Source organism: Tarenaya hassleriana, unplaced genomic scaffold, assembly GCF_000463585.1.
Source record: "Tarenaya hassleriana unplaced genomic scaffold, ASM46358v1 Cleome5, whole genome shotgun sequence".
NCBI lineage: Eukaryota > Viridiplantae > Streptophyta > Magnoliopsida > Brassicales > Cleomaceae > Tarenaya > Tarenaya hassleriana.
The window spans coordinates 3,808,953-3,825,386 of NW_010967707.1; the positions used below are offsets into that span (position 1 = coordinate 3,808,953).

Below are 16,434 nucleotides of genomic sequence, written 5' to 3' on the forward strand. Positions count from 1 at the left end.
GCGGGGTATTTTGGGATAATAAGCTAAAGACAAATCCGGCAACGTGGGTTTGGTGTCTGACAGTAACTTTCAGTGGCTTCACTTGATTTCCCCAACTTTGACAAGTACCTAAAGTTTCACTGTTCCTTTTTTTGCTGGTAATGAGTTGATTAAAAATTCGATTTTGATTGGATGTTTATACGTTAATAAAACTATGGGGGTTGTTTTGTAATGTAAAACATTACAGGGCCCAATTTGAAAGTTTTTCTGAAAAATGCAGTATTTAAAATTAAAAATTTTCTTTTTTGGGTTCTTGGGACCTGACCTGGTGGATTATTAGGCAAAACGACGTCTCGGAGATTGGAATTTTGGATCGTCTCCCTCCTTCCTGTTTCAATCCGATTTCAGACTTCACTAACGACTTCACTTTCAAGGTGAGCTTTTTTCTTCACGCCAAGTATGGTTCTAGGGTTTCTTCTGTTTGTGTTTTCTTCTCCCTTGTTTTTTCTGCTCCCGGTTCATTGAAAAGCTGCTTTTACTTTGCGTTTTCGCCGTGGAAGATAAGACCCGGTTGACTTTATCAAATCTTCGAAGGGTTTTCGCTTTTGTTTGCTTCTCGATGTTTGTTCTTACGTTATCAAAATCGCAGATTTCCAATTGTGTAGTGAGTGACTTAGACTTAGATTTCGATGTCTGTATGCTTGAAGTTATTCGTCTCTTGCAGCTGTGGTTGTTGGATTTTGTTGCCAAGAACAGATGTGCTCTTTGGTTTTTTCTAGTTTTCATTTGTGCTCGATTTGATATCCCTAGCTTTTCCTCTGTCGACGTGAGTGAAATCTTATTTCCCCGTACTCTGAATCTGATCTTTGTTCGTTTGTCTCCGAATGAATTGGAACTTAGAGACTTAACTACTGAAGTTACCACACTGCTTAAGTTTGAAGCAAGCTAGTTCGTGTGTATCAATAACTTATCCATGGTTCAATGCCTGAAGTCCTAACTGAGAAACTTTCAATCATGGTAGAAACTTGGCTTTGGCTGAGTCAGGATCTGAGTGAGGAGAAAAAATTCAATCTTCGAGGTTGCTTCACATTGCTCTGAAGTCAAAGCCCGGTGGGCGAAATTTTTCAGTATTGAATTAACTGAATTTGCCTATAGAGAGAGAGAGTACTCTATCTTATTCTGCATTAGATCTTGGGTTTAACTTCTTGTTGCATCCCAGTTGCTTGTATACGGACTATCGAGTTACTTTGGTCAGTATTGGAGAATTATAAGCAGTACACTGACTTTGCCTTACTGAGATCATCGTTTCGTTTTTTGGTGGTCTTTCTTAATTTTTTTGCAGTAAATAGTTTTGCTTGTTATTCTTGTGTTCTCCACATTAATTGAATTTCGATATTTGGTTTTTGGGTCTTCTGTTTGGTATCCAGGTGGTTGATGGTGATGTGTAGGTGTTAGGATTGAAGAGGAAAAGGAATTTTTTTCCGTGAAAGTGAAGCTTTGGTCCTCTATTTCCAATTTACTATGCACTGTTAGCATCTTATGCATGGAATGGTGAGGAATCTCTAGCATATGTTTTCTCGTGAGGTTTGTGGCTGAACTCAGCATCTACCCTAAAGATTTTACTAATATATTTTTCATTTAGCAAACACACTGAACCACGGGGGTTTTCCTGATCAACTTGATATTTGTTGTTCTACTAAGGTATTTGCTTAGTCTCTTTGCTGATTTGTATATTCTGTAACTGGTTTTTCTATCCTGCTCTTTAAAGTCTGAACTCGATCTTGTGTAGATCTGTAGAGACCTTACGAAATCTCAGGAGTTTCCATTGTGAAAGGGGCCACGACCGGATTGTGTCTCTTCATTTTAGTAATTAGTGTAGGAAGGTGGTGAGAAAGTAATATGGCTGATACCAGTCCTAGGACTTCTGTCTCAACAGATGCTGACACGGATCATAGAGATCAAAGGGTTAGCTCATAACCTAGCTGCTACTTCCTTTTGCTTCTCCTCATTAAATGGTTAGAAAAACGAAATAACTAGTAGCTCTGTGTTAATTTTCTGCAGTTTGAGGTAGGGCAATTGGGTGTTGCAGCTTCTGATTCCAGTGACAGATCAAAGGATAAGTTGGACCAGAAGGTGGACATGTTTATCTCTGTAAATCAATAATATGTGTTTACAATTGAGCTGCCAATATATAAATTTTCTTTTCATTTTTCATTTCTTTTTATTGTGATCCACAGACGCTTCGTAGGCTTGCTCAAAACCGTGAGGCTGCAAGGAAAAGCAGATTGAGGAAGAAAGTGTGTTTTCCTGTTTGTGCTCGTTTTCAATTCTTTTATCAGTTGCTCTCTCTGGCTGCATTGCCATGGCTTTTGATACATTTCCTCAAGAGTAAATCTAGAAGCATAGCTATTTGCTGATAGTTTAAGCCTGTCACTGCTTCTCGTGTAGGCATATGTTCAGCAGCTGGAGAACAGCCGACTGAAACTGACACAACTTGAGCAAGAGTTGCAAAGAGCAAGGCAGCAGGTTCGAACTCTCTTTTTTTTTCCCAAATCTGAGCTGACTCTTTGTTGTGCTTGAATCTAGGTCTGGTTGTGTGTATCTACCTTTTCTATACACATCCGTAATTTAATGTTCTTAATTTTAGGGTATCTTCATCTCAAGCTCGGGAGACCAAGCCCATTCTACTAGTGGAAATGGTTGGTGGTTTCTTTTGCATTCTAGTCTTTACAGTATATGTTTTTTGGCTTTAGATCAACCGTAAAAGAATGCAGTGCATAGAGACTGTCGCTTGAAAATGATTTAATCTAGAGTTGATGAATTGTTGGCATCATCAATCATCATCTATGTCCTGGTTTGGTAGAGTTATGATAATATCTGGCTGGACCCAGTGATGATCAGGATATCAAGTTCACTAATGGTTGATTAGAGATTTTAAATGAAAATCACTTGGGCTTGTCCTTTCGGGGGCAATGATCATATATGCATGCTTTTCTTTTCGCAGGGGCTATGGCTTTTGATGTAGAATATTCTCGGTGGCAGGAAGAGAAGAACAGGCAAATGAACGAGCTGAGGTCCGCTTTGAATGCTCATGCGAGTGATGCTGAGCTTCGGATAATCGTTGATGGAGTGATGGCTCATTACGAGGAGCTTTTCAGAATAAAGAGCAATGCCTCTAAGAATGACGTCTTTCATTTACTATCCGGCTTGTGGAAAACACCTGCAGAGAGATGTTTCTTATGGCTCGGTGGCTTCCGTTCATCCGAACTTCTCAAGGTGACAATCCGTAAACCGTTCCTCAATTTTTTTGTGAACTTACAAGTTCAGTTGATCTATTGGACAGTGTTTCCAGTGCCACAAATGATTTTTCAATAGCGATTTTGACCAAAAAAATCCAACTATGACGATCATGGTTTACAACAGCTTGTCGCGAATCAGTTGGAGCCATTGACAGAACAACAGTCCATAGGCATAATTAACTTGCAGCAGTCATCCCAGCAGGCTGAAGATGCATTGTCTCAAGGGATGGAAGCCCTTCAACAGTCACTTGCCGAGACTTTATCAAACGGAACTCTTGGATCTTCAGGTTCATCAGGAAATGTCGCAAACTACATGGGCCAAATGGCAATGGCAATGGGGAAATTAGGAACACTAGAAGGATTTATCCGCCAGGTACATTGCAAATTCAGTTGCTCTTGATCGATTCTAAAGTATCGGTTTCGTTCTTTGCCCTTTTGCGGGTTTTAGAGAACACCTCGTGGATTTCATCAAGTATCTCTTGGATTTTTCATCACAGGCTGACAATTTGCGGCTACAGACGCTGCAACAGATGCTAAGAATATTAACGACCCGTCAATCAGCTCGTGCTCTTCAAGCAATACATGAATATTTCTCACGCTTACGTGCTCTTAGCTCGTTATGGCTTGCCCGGCCAAGGGAATGACCCGGAGAAAAGCTTTTTTTAGTTCTACAAAGCCCTTTGGGAGTTTCAGCTTTGGATCTCAGAATATGATCGAAGATGATATGCTCAAACACAGAAATAGAAGTAAGTGGTCGGTTGTTTAAATCTGATCTGATGTATTGAGTTTGTGTTGTGTCTTGTAATGTTTAGTAATGACTAGATAGACTAACCGTTCCGTTCATATCTCTCTTTGATTGTTGAAGCTAATGGTCATATCATTGTATTGTTTACTTCAGATGCTGTTGGTGTAAACCAACTTTGTCACAGATTAATCTTAGGGAAGTTGGCTTTTGTACAATTCAAAGTAGTTTCTCTCTCTCTCTCTCTCTCTCTCTCTCTCTCTCTCTGTCGACAGTTTTCCGTTCATATCTCTCTTTGATTGTTGAAGCTAATGGTCATATCATTGTATTGTTTACTTCAGATGCTGTTGGTGTAAACCAACTTTGTCACAGATTAATCTTAGGGAAGTTGGCTTTTGTACAATTCAAAGTAGTTTCTCTCTCTCTCTCTCTCTCTCTCTCTCTCTCTCTCTCTCTCTCTCTCTCTGCTCTAATGGGTTCAAGATCGAAGTATCAGGCTTTTATCTAATTTACCTTGACGTTCTACAACTACAGAAGATGATCTCCTTGTCAGATCCAAGTCCTCCATTGATGACCCGGAAAGAGCTCTCTTTTTGAGTTGGGCAAGCAAACACTCGTTCTTTTCCTCTCTTCACCGATTGCAGCTGGACAGACATCACATGTTGTCAGAACGCCATCTCTCTCTGTCTCTTTCCTAAAAGAGAATCTTCAAAAGTCTGAATCTTTCCGGTGAAGAAATCTCCTGACTCCATTTTGTCAGCTCTCTTGACCTTTCTGACAACTTCGTCGTCGATCAGCCAATTCCACTTTCGTTTGTCCTCAGTGTCTAACGTTGGATTGCAGCCGACAAAACTAAAGACTGGAGAGTTCAGTCGCTGTCTGCGGAAAAGGATCAAAACAAGTTCGTTAACTAATTCATGTTTTGTTTGGGCATATGATCTTTATAAGATATTCATATTTAAATTATTTTAACCAATAAGTGTTTTATTGTAAATAATTTTTTATGGTTAACAAACTAATATTTTTTATCTAAAATATTTCTCAAGAACAAAAGTGTTAAGGCTCGAGGGGGATCATGTTCTTTGCCTGGTTGGTTGGGTATCGTTGCTCGTTGGAGATAAAATCTGTCATTAAATCATATGCAGAAGACTCTCTCTCTATCTCTCTCTATTTTCGTCGACAATGGAGAGATACGTCGAGAAGCTTCTGTACAGGGTTTCAATGGCGTTCATAATCATAGGAACATCGATAATGGTGGTTTTGATCCTTCAGACACCGAAGACATGCGTCCCTCCAAATGCTCCATTGAAGCCCCACACCCATTTCCCCAGATCCACCTGCGATTCATCTCCGCGCCAACATCTCCCTCTCCCCAAGAAGAACTCTCGTCTCTGGTCCTCTAGGGCTTGGCAATCGCGTCTCTCCTCCTTCTCCTCCTTCTTCCTCCATTTTCACCACCTGGGTCTCCTCCATAACCACTCCAAAGCCCTCTGCGTCTCCGCCGGCGCCGGACACGCCGCCATGGCTTTGACCCACCTCGGTCTCTCTGACGTCACCGCCGTCGAATTGGTTGATTCGCCTCCTCTCGTCAACAGAGCCGATCCTCACAACCTCCCTTTCTTCGACGATGTCTTCGACTTCGCCTTCACCGCCCACCTCGACGAGGCTCTGTTTCCGCGGAGATTCGCGGCGGAGATGGAGCGGACGGTGCGGCGTGGCGGGCTTTGCGTGGTTGCGGTGGATGAGTGCGGTGGCGAAGATGTTAGGGACATTGCCGGGTTATTCTCCAATTCCAAGCTTGTCAATGTCGTTAATGTGACCTTGGAAGGATCAAGAAGAACAAGTGTCTTGTTTCAAATTCAAGGCTCTGCGTCATAAGGTCTTTGTCTTATTCATTGTCTCTTTGGATTGCTTCGATTCAAAGTTCCTTTTTTTATTGACATTGTCTGAATCATGGGCATATTGTTGAGAATTTGACCATGTAGTGTACTTCTTGTCTTTTGTGTTGCTAAGTCAAACCTTTGAATTGCAGAGTACTCCATGTCTTTTGCTACGAATTTGACTGTGTTTATTCAGGAACTCGAGTTACAATAGAGACACTGCGTTCAACTCCTTGCTTTCTTCTGAATGCTACAGTGATGTCTATGACTACAATGTTATTGCAGAGTACTCCATGTCTTCGACTTCGCTTTCGGGTTTTAACGTGAATACCATCTCTTGGATCTGGGTTCAGGTGAAAGGATCCTGGATTCTTAAGACAAGACCGTGGATAAAAAAAGAGGAGGAGAAAGGAAAAACAGATGGTGGTTTCGTGTTCATCCTTGATATACATACTGCCCATAAACTTTTAGCTGTATACATTGCCTTGGCAGCTAATGAGATGGTGATTTGTGTGAGTTCAGTTCTTTCAAAGAATGAAAGCTTACGGCTTTTCGTGATTTCTGATTCTGAGCTTCTAGAACTGTTTCCCAAGATGAGGTTCTCTTTTCTTAAGATATTTTCCATAGATGAGCTGTTGCTTTAACCTGACTGTACTTAGCCTTATTAGTTGACGGAAGTTGTGTGTTGAAAAATCGAAGATAGAGAGGGATTGCATTTGGATCCTGTAATTGTTAAGCCAAAGAGAAGATCATCTTCATCAGCATGTATTGTGATGGTCACGAAAAGCTTTATTCATATCACTAGGCGCTTGCCTTCTTTTTCGTCACTCTATAGATTTCGGGTTCGATATATATTCGTTTCAGAAAAAAACCCTTTTCTGGAGTGGATCAGTAGAATTCATCCTTTTTTGTGGCAAATTCATACAGCTTTGGGAGCTTTGTACATCTCCATGGAAATGTTTAACTCACTTATTCTTCCATGAAACAAATGGTACTTGCTTCTTTGCCATGTTCTTCTCTTCATGTCTCCCTGCTCCTGGTACCTCATTTTTCACCTTTTTTTCCTCAAGAATCTTGTCTTCGTTTGCTGTTGTATTCTCCAGGTATGGCAGAAGCAAAGTCAGCAAAGATGAAGATGCAATCTCGTGACTGGAAAAAAGAAGAAGCACAAGGCTTTACAAAGTTGCAGCTTTCTTTGGTTAAACCGATGCATTATGCAGAGGTAAAACAAGAGTATCAGAAATCCCGTGAATTACAAAGGTTGCGGAAGAGAACATATCTGGAGCGACAATTTGAACTCCGGAAACCATCACTACTTGAGAGGAATTCACATATGTTTTGGCGATTTCGATTTCTCGGTTAGGAGCCAGTGTCTTGACTGACACTTTATCGGGCATGGAAGTGAGGTCTTTACTCATAAGCCGGTGACCTATGATATGATTCCTCACAATGTTGTATAGCAATGGAGAAGCAGAAGACAACGAGGCCAAGTTTGGTGGGGCAAGAACAGTTATAGCGGTCAGATTCTTGTGGTCTCGAAGAATCCAATCAAGAACAGAGTGCAAGCCTATAGCAAATGGCACAAAGCCTCTCGAGCTTAGCAGGTGAATGATCCGAACCCATTCTATCTCGCTTTCCTTCATGGGTCTGTTGATATCAGAACTCGAGATTGACCGGGAACGGCACACGGGTAATTGGATCCGATCCAAACCCAGGCTAAAATTCTGAGTACCGAGAGGAAAGAATGGCCCAAGAACACCATGTATAACCAACGACTCTCCAAGAAAGATGTCGGGCTGCGAGACAAGAACGCGATTCACCTCCACAATTCTCGCTTCCGTATCGATCCTTGATATCAAGACAGGCTTCGCGGGAAGAAGGGTGGGAAGACAGATACCTTGAGGCTTCTCAAGAAGATCGGAAAGCGAGAGCCTGACAGGGAGAGTGTGGTACCGGAAGAGCTGCTTCAGGGCCCATGGAGGAAGAGAAGTGTTGAACAAAGCAGAGTCTTGGATGGCAAAGACGGTAGAATTTGGGGAAGAGAGGAAGATTTCGGGCGAGATATGGAGGAGAGCGGCCACGGCCTTGAAGTTGGAATGGTGAAGAACGCTCAAGGCATCCAACGAGAGAGGATGGCCGATGGGTTTGTTCGGTTCGGCTGTGTCACGGCCGGAATGTGAACGTAAGGTTGTGGAGACAGCCATGAGAGCTAAAGCTACTGATACTGAGAAGTAGACAGGAGCTTGCCACCAATCCGATGAACAACAAGCCATTGTTTCGAACACCCAAATCGAACATCCGAGAGATCCAGAAGAAGAAGAAGAAGAAGAAGAGAAATGAACGTCGTTGAAAGATTAGAGGAATTGTGAAGGTTTCTTGTTGATTTTCTTCGTGCAAAGAAATGTTTTCTTGAAGTTAATACGTTTGGAACAAATGACTCGTGAAAATAAACAAAGAAATCCTCATAATCTTTTTGAAACCTAAACCAAAAATAATGTACGTAGATTACATTTTTTCTTTTCTATTTTAAGAGGTAAATTAAAATTTGTATTGGTATTTATTTATTATATTTTAATTTCGGAAATTGAACAACCAAATATCTAAATATACAAAACACTAAGTTGCATTTTAAGAACTTGTGGTTCATTAGATGTTAAAGAACTTCATACAACACTTGACATGCAACATTCACATCCTTCGAATCATAGTACCTAGAAGTTATAGTTACTAGTTAGGTTGTTTTCGGAGTTCAATTTTCTTTTTAAAAAAACTGTACCTATCATTTTTTATGTCGAATTTCTTTAAAAAAAATGTTCACTATTATTGTTATATTTGGTTGTTTAAGAAAAAAAATACATCCAATAAGGTTTTTATATCAAATTCAGATATAACTAAAATTACATTCCATCGGGTATAGAAGGAACAAAAGCATCATATGAATGAATATTGTGATAAATGGACTGCGATTAGATTGAAATTCTCAAACTTTATTTCAGAAAATTGTTGTAATGTTCCTCAGCTAAAAGGGCAAGAGAAGCCCTGAAAATAGTTTCATATAGAAACCAAATCCAAAACTTTCAATATTTACCAAAATACCCATATTGCCCATTTCCTTACCCTGCTACCAAATCATTAGACATATTCATCCATGTTTGCGTTATAAAACAACAATCCCAAATGCAATGCTGCAACAGGTTATGGAATTCCTTACTACCCCTTAACCAAATCACACTGGACAGCCCACCTTGTTCTGTCATAAGAACACACTGCTTTAATACATATATAGAGCAATGTGAACTTTCAGATGCTAACCACAAAGAATCCATGCTCACAATGAATACCATTCTTAGTTAACCAAAACCCTAATCCCAAGTAAGTGGCTTTCTGAAAAGTTTACGAAATTTGGGTAATCAGCCTCCTCCTAGCCCTCCTACCGACGTGATGAAACGGTATTCTTCCCCGAGAAACCGCACTACCATGCTAAATCATTCTTTCAGAGCGATCGATTCTCTAGAGAATCTAAGTTCTAAAAGGCCCCTAATGAAATCGTTCATTACCATATTCTTCTGCGTAGCAAGCGACATAGTGACTGAAGAAATCCGAATGCAGATTATGCGAAAACGCACATAAGGGAACGTTCACTGTTCAGTGGAGTTCACTATGTTCAATTACTTCTCCAGCAAAAGCTTCTTCTCTATTGCTAAGCACTCAAAACTCCACACTGGTCATAAGAGTAAGAGTTTGATCAGCGTGATTGAAATCCTATGAAACCTACCAGATCCATGAATTTAGATGCATAATGCATCCATTGCTCTAAAAAATAATCCAAAACAGCTTCATTCTGTAACGAAGCAGATCACCGGAGCAGGAATTTGATCAAGTCCATAATCTCCGACAGAGTCTCAGATGAGCGGTAGAACTTGGGAAGCAACCACAGCTCCATTGTTTCAACAATGAACTCGGAAATTATTTTAACAACAAACCACATGAACAGAGTACAGGAACTTATCCCCATGGTTCATGTTCATCGTTATCTCATAAATTGAAACCGTAATGCCCAAAAAGTTCTCCAAATCCAGGAAAAATGGGAAATGAAAAGTGAAGCAAATTCCGGACCAACCTTTGATCAGAAGCGCAGCGGAGAAGAAGACTGACAACTCGTTAGATCAATCAGACGATTTCTCCATCTCGAGTCGCTGTAGAGCTTTCTGGTGAGCCCAAGTCTCGATCGAGAGATCAGGCTTGGCGTTAAGCCCGACGCCGAGGATGACGATGGTGAGAAAGCTGGTGATGTAGCACGGAAGCTCCCAATCCTCCCACTTCCGCGACTGACCCGGCGGCGGTGGAGGCCGATTGAAAAGGAAACCCTTCGGCCGCTCCTCATGCCCCGCCGTCGTCCATCGTCCGGCTCCGGAAGCGGTCGATCCCGATCTCGAGATAACCTGTTGCCGGAAATTTCTCGCACCGGCGGCGAAGAGTGTGGGGGCTCTCATGGCGCTTTGGGTTCGAGATTCGTTCTTCGAACGATCAGATTCACAGGGAGGGAGCCTTTGGGGAAGGATCGATACGCTAGAGGAGTGGGGTTCACCGAAACGACGTCGCTTAAAGTATCCGGTTTAATTTCGGTTGAACTTTGGTTTTGCTAGACCCTGATTGAACCGGATGGAAAAGTCTACGAGATCAACCGGTTCTGATTCGATTCAATTTCGGTTCATTTTGAAACACTGTACAGATTTTTTTTTAAAAAAATCAGTTTGATACGGTCCACTTTCAAATTTTGTCAAACGAAAGACTAATTTCCTTTTCATATTGGTTTTCCGGTTTTCTCTTATTACGTTATGCATCAATCGGTTCTCCGGCAATTCCGGTTTCAGAAAAATGTTACCAAGCTAAACCAAAAGTAGATTTCGGTTCAATTTTCCAACCTTTATACAATCTTTCAAGAGCCACTAATGATCACCACAAAGATGGGATAACCTGTGAGTTCACCAGTAATCTCCACAAGAACAAGTTCCTCCCACAATTTGGTGGAACCGATTCTTATCCCTCAAGCAAACTTCCCTGCCGAAAACCCTCGAAAAGATCTTTGCGAAATCGTGACAATCGACGCATACTCGGAGATTCTTGAACACCCGAATAGGGAAACCCTCGGGAATGGCGATCAACCCGAAGGTCAGGGCAAGCTTCTCGCTGTGTCCGAGCAGCATATTCTCCTTCTGCTCCTCATCCACGTCCTGTAATACACAGCTTAGATCCGGAACATAACCCTCTTGCTTCAATTCCTTCGTTATCTCCCTCAGCTTATCGAGAATCTCGTCCCTTCTCGGATGAGCACGGTCATTCGCGTGGAAATAATGTGTGATTCGCTCATGTTGGATCCAGCTTCTTCCCGGTTCTTTCATCCCGGCTTTCTTCCTCATCAATGCCCTCACTTTTCTCGTCTCTTCCCATCTTCCCGCGGATGCATACAGGTTGGAAAGGACAACGTAATTCCCGGAGTTTTCCGGCTCGATCTCGAGGAGTTTTCGGCCTACAAGTTCCCCAATGTCGAGATTTGAGTGAACTCTACAAGCGGATAGAAGGGAATGCAAGATGGCTCCACTGGGTTCAAGGGGCATTTCCTCGACGAATTCAAATGCCTCGTTTATCCGACCAGCTCGGCCGAGCATGTCGACAACGCAACCGTAATGCTCAGATTCGGGCTTAACCCCGTAATTCCCGTTTCTCATCTCATCAAATATTTGTAAACCTGTGTCTTCGATCCTACTGCCATGGCTGCAACCCCATAAAACTGCCAAAAGGGTAACTCCGTCCGGCTTCACTCTGTTGTCATTCTTCATCAATTCGAATAAATCAATAGCTTCTCTTCCCAAACCATGCTTACTATATCCAACAAGCATTGCATTCCATGAAATGACTGTCCTCTCGGGCATTTCATCGAAAACCCGCCTCGCATATGAGAGGTTTCCACATTTCGAGTACATATCGATCAATGAGTTCTGAAGAACTGCGTAGAACGGAAGTTCACATCTCAGGACATGACAGTGAACTTGCCTTCCATGGTCTAACAAAGCAAGTCCAGATAACGCTGTTAGAACACTAGCGTAGGTGACATAGTTCGTCTTCATTCCTTCATTCTGCAACTTTCGGAACATTTCTATTGCCTCTTCGTCAAGACCGAGTTGGGCATAGCCCGAAATTATGGCAGTACACGAAACGACATCCCTCTCGGGCAGGCACTCGAAAATCTGGAGAGCTTCCACGATTCTTCCGGCTTTCGCATACATGTCAAGGAGAGAGCTCCCCACGAAAACGTGAGAATCGAAACTTTTCTTGATTATGAGAGCATGAATTTGGGTTCCCAGAGTCAATCCAGAAGCACCAGCGCAAGAGGTAAGAACAGTGGTGAAAGTATACTCATTCGGCTCTCCATCTGCAACAACGTCGAGCATATTCCTCGTCCTTCAACATACTAATGCACAATCACAGAATTCAGAACAAAGATCGATAACCCAAAACCCAAAAATACCTGATTTCGACATCTCTGAAAAAAGATTGAGAGCATCAGAAGAACATCCTCTCTGAGAATAAGCCGAGATCATCGCAGTCCACGATACAACATTTTTCTCAGGCATTTCATCGAACACCTTCCTTGCATCACACAAAGATTCACACTTTACGTAGAAGACGATCAAACGAGTCCGGAGATAAACTGGGGGAAGATAACGTGTTTTGATCATGTGGGCATGAACTCTCCGACCTTCCCTGAGAGCCCTTTTGCTCAAGCACGCATTCAACAAAGCATCGTAGGCTTGAAACCGCATCTCGAGCCCTAGAACCGCCATTTCCAGCAAAGCTTCTCGTAAGCGACCATCGGAGCATAAGGATTTGAGAAGTTCGGGGATTGGCGAGGAGGATTGGAGGGCATTGTTGCGAGGTGAAAACGAAAGCAATGACGACGACGACGATGATGATGATACGTGAAGTCGTCCGAGATGATGATGAAGCCTCGAGTTAAGCTGACGAACTGGGCTCCTCATAATGCTGTCTTGTAATGCTTACACATATTATTGCGTATTATCAAAATCCAGGTTTTAAGAATGCTACTGCATTTGCTCTGTAGAACACCGAATTTGTGAAATTATATGGCACAAAGTAAGATATACTTTATTAAAAATCGGGACAATTTTTTGAACCAAATAAATATTAAAAAATAATTAAAAACGTATAAAACCAAAAATCTTTTAATAAATATTTTTAATAAAAACTAAGCGATCTTCATGATTGTAATGACACTCGGTATATATACACTGATATCCATGCCAAATAACAACGGCTCTGATCAACGTTTCATGGGACAATTAGCGTGATCCATGTTACAGAGGATCTTTTCCGCACCAGAAAGCAGTTAATGGGGCCCGCATTGGCCGTTAATCCGTCAGATTCATCTCCCCTCTCGCTCGCGCGCGTACCTCACCAATCTCTATCGTCTTCGTTCCTGCAAACCCTAACCCTAATCTCTTCGATTCCCAAAAGTTTTCCTTTCTCCGATCATCAATGTCCCTTCACGAATCGTAGATTTGCTGCAAATCGTTGTTTTGGTTTCTCGTACATGTTCGATTCGATGGTTCTGTATCTGAACGTCGGAATATCTTCGCGTGGATCTGTTTGATCCAGGAGAATTCGGATCTGGGTGTTTGATTTTTTCGTCGAAGGGTTTGTGAAAAATGTCGAATTTGTATGGAGATTACAACCAGAAGATCGATTACGTGTTCAAAGTCGTGTTGATCGGTGATTCAGCTGTCGGGAAAACTCAGTTGCTCGCTCGTTTCGCGAGGAACGAGTTCAGCATCGATTCCAAAGCCACCATCGGGGTCGAATTCCAGACGAAAACGCTCGTGATCGATAACAAGACGGTGAAAGCTCAGATTTGGGACACGGCTGGGCAAGAAAGGTTTGGTTCTGACCCATTTTTACTCCCCTTACGAATTTGAAATCATGGGCTGAAAAAAACACAAATCATTCATTCTCTGGAGGAATCGGGCTTCGATGTTTCATGGAATCTAAGAGTTCTTCTGAGCCTAAACTTAATAGGGTAACATTTCGATATCTATTGGGATACATTTTCTAATTGTCTGAAGTGGGGTTCTCATTGTTTAGAAATTTCCTGCAAATTTAAGGAATTGAATCCCTAAACTTTGCGAAACCCGTTTATACGAAAATTGGTAGGAGTATGTTATCAAACAGATTCCATATCTGCATGACGTTTCCGGTGGTATTTTCTTGCGGCCAGCTCGTTTTTCTTCTGTTCATATCCATTTCTGTTCAGCTCGAGGCAGGCATTGTTATGTATGTTGTTTCCATGCTATGATGACATGTTAAGATCTCCATCATATGTCATCAATGGTTGCATTCCCCTTTTTTTCTTCTCGTCAACAGATACCGGGCAGTGACGAGCGCATACTACCGAGGAGCTGTAGGGGCGATGCTAGTGTATGACATGACAAAGCGTCAATCCTTTGATCACATGGCGAAATGGCTGGAAGAACTGAGAGGGCATGCCGACAAAAACATAGTCATTATGCTTATCGGGAACAAGTGCGACCTCGGGAGCCTAAGGGCAGTGCCGACCGAGGACGCTCAGGAATTTGCGCAGAGAGAGAACTTGTTCTTCATGGAGACATCCGCCCTCGAGGCCACCAACGTCGAGACGACGTTTCTGACAATCTTGACGGAGATATACCGTATAATCAGCAAGAAACCGCTGGCAGCTGATGACGAACCAGGTGGAAGCTCGTCAAGTCTCTTGAAGGGGACTAGAATTATCATTCAGGGAGAGCAAAGGACGGAAAAGAGAGGTGGTGGCTGCTGTGGTGGCAGCTCGTAATCTATATATATACCTGAAAACATACCTTTTTTTTTTTTTTGCTGTATTTTTTCATGTTGTTTTTGTTCATCGATCACTATATAACTGATTCTTGAGATACATACATGTAGGCCATTTGTTGTCTCGGAAATTTAACAATGAAAGGAATTAGGAAAACCCCTTACAATGCTAAAGAAAGCAATCCTTAGTTAAATAATATATCTAAACCCATCCCATAGTCACATGCTAAAAAATTGTAACATTCATATACATAGACATAAATTTTTATATAGAAATTGTATTTTTAATTCTATTTATAAAGAGTCAAAATTATCATATAACTAAGTTTGAGTGGTTTAATAAAAAAAAAATTGTAAGCTTTTACATTGGATTCAAATTTAATGTAGAAAAAGTAATTTATTTGGATTTCTTCGATATTTTAAGAAATATAGTTGGATCAAAATTATTATAAACTTCTAAATTATCAAACAAAAAAAAGCATTTATTATTTGCAGGTTAGTTCAAATTTTATGTTATAAAACACTACAAATCTAACATAAATTCTAGTAACAAAATTAAGAGTAGAAATCATCTTGTCCAAATTTTATTTTATAAAACACTAAAATTCTAACATAAATCTAATAACAAAAATTGAATTCTTAACACAACAAATGTATTTGTATTATTGATGCATTGCTTTTGAGTGGGTTTATGACTAAATGGAGGAGTCCAAGTTGGATGAAAGTGAAGATGCACCGAATCATGTCGATGACTTTTCAAGTCCAAATGGACCGTGTGGGGTCATTTTAAATCCATTTTGTCAATATAATAATTTCTCCTAAAATTCATAGTCTGAAATATCAGTCATATATAAATTTAATTGTTAACTTTTATTATAATTTTTTTTAAAATTACAAACAACTAAAGAAAGGCTCGATCTCGACCGGTCTTATAATTACTTCAAGTGAGCGACCAATCAATAAACAACGACGATGAAGCTTCTCTTCTTCTCTATCTTCTTCTTCTTCGTCTCTCCATCTGCATCCTGCAACCCAAATGACAAAAAAGCCCTCCTTCAAATCAAGAAATCCCTAAACTACCCTCAAATCCTCCATACCTGGGATCCCAAAACCGACTGCTGTACCAACTGGACCGGCGTGGAATGCACGCGCCGCCGCGTCACCTCCCTCCTAATCCAAGCCGGCGAAGTCTCCGGTGAGATCCCGCCGGAGATCGGAGACCTCCCTTTTCTCCGCTACCTTGACTTCAACAATCTCGACGACTTAACCGGAAACATTCCGCGCACAATAACCAAGCTCAAATACCTCGATACCCTCCGGTTTAGGGGAACCAAACTCTCCGGTTCGGTTCCGGATTTCATCAGCGAGCTTAAGGAAGTCACCTTCTTGGATCTTTCCTTTAACGAGTTCAGTGGTTCGATTCCCGGTTCGTTGTCCAAGATGCCGAAGCTTCAGGCGGGTCATTATCGAGGAGACTGAAATCAAAATGCAATAAATTGTTGTAATGAAGGAATACCACGCCATTTAACAACCAGAGTTACCACGGTTGTCTCGAGGGGAAGAAAAAGAAACCTTCCAATAGAGGCAATCCTAGGAACAATGTTGGCTGCAAAATGCTGAGAAAAATGATGTCTACCAGCAAGAATTT

At 41.5% G+C, this 16,434-nt stretch overlaps 6 protein-coding genes and 1 pseudogene across 12 annotated transcripts in view; 5 read left to right on the forward strand and 2 right to left on the reverse strand.

The window, feature by feature from the left end:
• Nucleotides 1-294: 294 nt before the first annotated feature.
• Nucleotides 295-4,256, forward strand: LOC104826757 (transcription factor TGA6). Of its 2 annotated transcripts, XM_010559619.1 has the most exons (11): nucleotides 295-413; nucleotides 1,407-1,530; nucleotides 1,622-1,680; nucleotides 1,769-1,944; nucleotides 2,041-2,112; nucleotides 2,217-2,276; nucleotides 2,428-2,505; nucleotides 2,627-2,678; nucleotides 2,984-3,255; nucleotides 3,403-3,651; nucleotides 3,776-4,256. In XM_010559619.1, the coding sequence occupies exons 4-11, from the start codon at nucleotides 1,879-1,881 to the stop codon at nucleotides 3,920-3,922; spliced, it is 996 nt and encodes a 331-aa protein (XP_010557921.1). In that variant the 5' UTR covers nucleotides 295-413; nucleotides 1,407-1,530; nucleotides 1,622-1,680; nucleotides 1,769-1,878; the 3' UTR covers nucleotides 3,923-4,256. The 2 variants fall into 2 exon arrangements, with proteins under 2 accessions (XP_010557921.1, XP_010557924.1); XM_010559622.1 differs by lacking the exon at nucleotides 1,622-1,680 and having other exon boundaries at nucleotides 1,407-1,563.
• A 53-nt stretch (nucleotides 4,257-4,309) lies between these two features.
• LOC104826760 lies at nucleotides 4,310-7,092 on the forward strand. Of its 6 annotated transcripts, XR_773841.2 has the most exons (3): nucleotides 5,002-6,412; nucleotides 6,828-6,891; nucleotides 7,004-7,092. XR_773841.2 is itself a non-coding variant. In XM_010559625.1 (2 exons), exon 2 carries the CDS (start codon nucleotides 5,203-5,205, stop codon nucleotides 5,896-5,898), a length of 696 nt encoding a protein of 231 aa, XP_010557927.1. In that variant the 5' UTR covers nucleotides 4,310-4,921; nucleotides 5,067-5,202; the 3' UTR covers nucleotides 5,899-6,458. The 6 variants fall into 6 exon arrangements, 4 of the variants coding, with proteins under 4 accessions (XP_010557927.1, XP_010557928.1, XP_010557929.1 ...); XM_010559625.1 differs by lacking the exons at nucleotides 6,828-6,891; nucleotides 7,004-7,092 and adding an exon at nucleotides 4,310-4,921 and having other exon boundaries at nucleotides 5,067-6,458; XM_010559626.2 differs by lacking the exons at nucleotides 6,828-6,891; nucleotides 7,004-7,092 and having other exon boundaries at nucleotides 5,001-5,899; nucleotides 6,053-6,458.
• LOC104826759 (fasciclin-like arabinogalactan protein 21) lies at nucleotides 7,056-8,413 on the reverse strand. The gene has a single exon (XM_010559624.2). It carries the CDS (start codon nucleotides 8,171-8,173, stop codon nucleotides 7,100-7,102), a length of 1,074 nt encoding a protein of 357 aa, XP_010557926.1. The 5' UTR covers nucleotides 8,174-8,413; the 3' UTR covers nucleotides 7,056-7,099.
• Nucleotides 8,414-9,913: 1,500 nt separating this feature from the next.
• LOC109117242 lies at nucleotides 9,914-10,546 on the forward strand (annotated as a pseudogene).
• Nucleotides 10,547-10,781: 235 nt separating this feature from the next.
• On the reverse strand, nucleotides 10,782-13,012 carry LOC104826758 (putative pentatricopeptide repeat-containing protein At3g13770, mitochondrial). Its single transcript, XM_010559623.1, has 2 exons — nucleotides 12,430-13,012; nucleotides 10,782-12,333 (listed from the first exon to the last, which is right to left on the reverse strand). Exons 1-2 carry the CDS (start codon nucleotides 12,938-12,940, stop codon nucleotides 10,886-10,888), a joined length of 1,959 nt encoding a protein of 652 aa, XP_010557925.1. The 5' UTR covers nucleotides 12,941-13,012; the 3' UTR covers nucleotides 10,782-10,885.
• Nucleotides 13,013-13,355: 343 nt separating this feature from the next.
• Nucleotides 13,356-14,910, forward strand: LOC104826762 (ras-related protein RABA4d-like). The gene is made up of 2 exons (XM_010559629.1): nucleotides 13,356-13,854; nucleotides 14,340-14,910. Exons 1-2 carry the CDS (start codon nucleotides 13,628-13,630, stop codon nucleotides 14,785-14,787), a joined length of 675 nt encoding a protein of 224 aa, XP_010557931.1. The 5' UTR covers nucleotides 13,356-13,627; the 3' UTR covers nucleotides 14,788-14,910.
• A 764-nt stretch (nucleotides 14,911-15,674) lies between these two features.
• The window catches only part of LOC104826763 (polygalacturonase inhibitor-like), a 1,637-nt gene continuing 877 nt past the window's right edge, over nucleotides 15,675-16,434 (forward strand). Inside the window, exon 1 of the mRNA XM_010559630.2 lies at nucleotides 15,675-16,241. Coding sequence (XP_010557932.1) covers nucleotides 15,759-16,241 — 483 coding nt within the window. The 5' untranslated portion in view covers nucleotides 15,675-15,758. The remainder of the gene's footprint in view (nucleotides 16,242-16,434) is intronic.

Coding starts and splice junctions, on each gene's coding strand:
- LOC104826759 (XM_010559624.2), bottom strand. CDS start 8,173: ATGGCTTGTTGTTCATCGGATTGGTGGCAAGCTCCTGTCTACTTCTCA.
- LOC104826760 (XM_010559625.1), top strand. CDS start 5,203: ATGGAGAGATACGTCGAGAAGCTTCTGTACAGGGTTTCAATGGCGTTC.
- LOC104826758 (XM_010559623.1), bottom strand. CDS start 12,940: ATGAGGAGCCCAGTTCGTCAGCTTAACTCGAGGCTTCATCATCATCTC. Junction 12,334..12,429: donor TTCAGAGATGTCGAAATCAG/GTATTTTTGGGT, acceptor ACGTTGTTGCAG/ATGGAGAGCCGAATGAGTAT.
- LOC104826762 (XM_010559629.1), top strand. CDS start 13,628: ATGTCGAATTTGTATGGAGATTACAACCAGAAGATCGATTACGTGTTC. Junction 13,855..14,339: donor GACACGGCTGGGCAAGAAAG/GTTTGGTTCTGA, acceptor TCTCGTCAACAG/ATACCGGGCAGTGACGAGCG.
- LOC104826757 (XM_010559622.1), top strand. CDS start 1,879: ATGGCTGATACCAGTCCTAGGACTTCTGTCTCAACAGATGCTGACACG. Junction 2,679..2,983: donor CCATTCTACTAGTGGAAATG/GTTGGTGGTTTC, acceptor TTCTTTTCGCAG/GGGCTATGGCTTTTGATGTA. Junction 3,256..3,402: donor GTTCATCCGAACTTCTCAAG/GTGACAATCCGT, acceptor GGTTTACAACAG/CTTGTCGCGAATCAGTTGGA.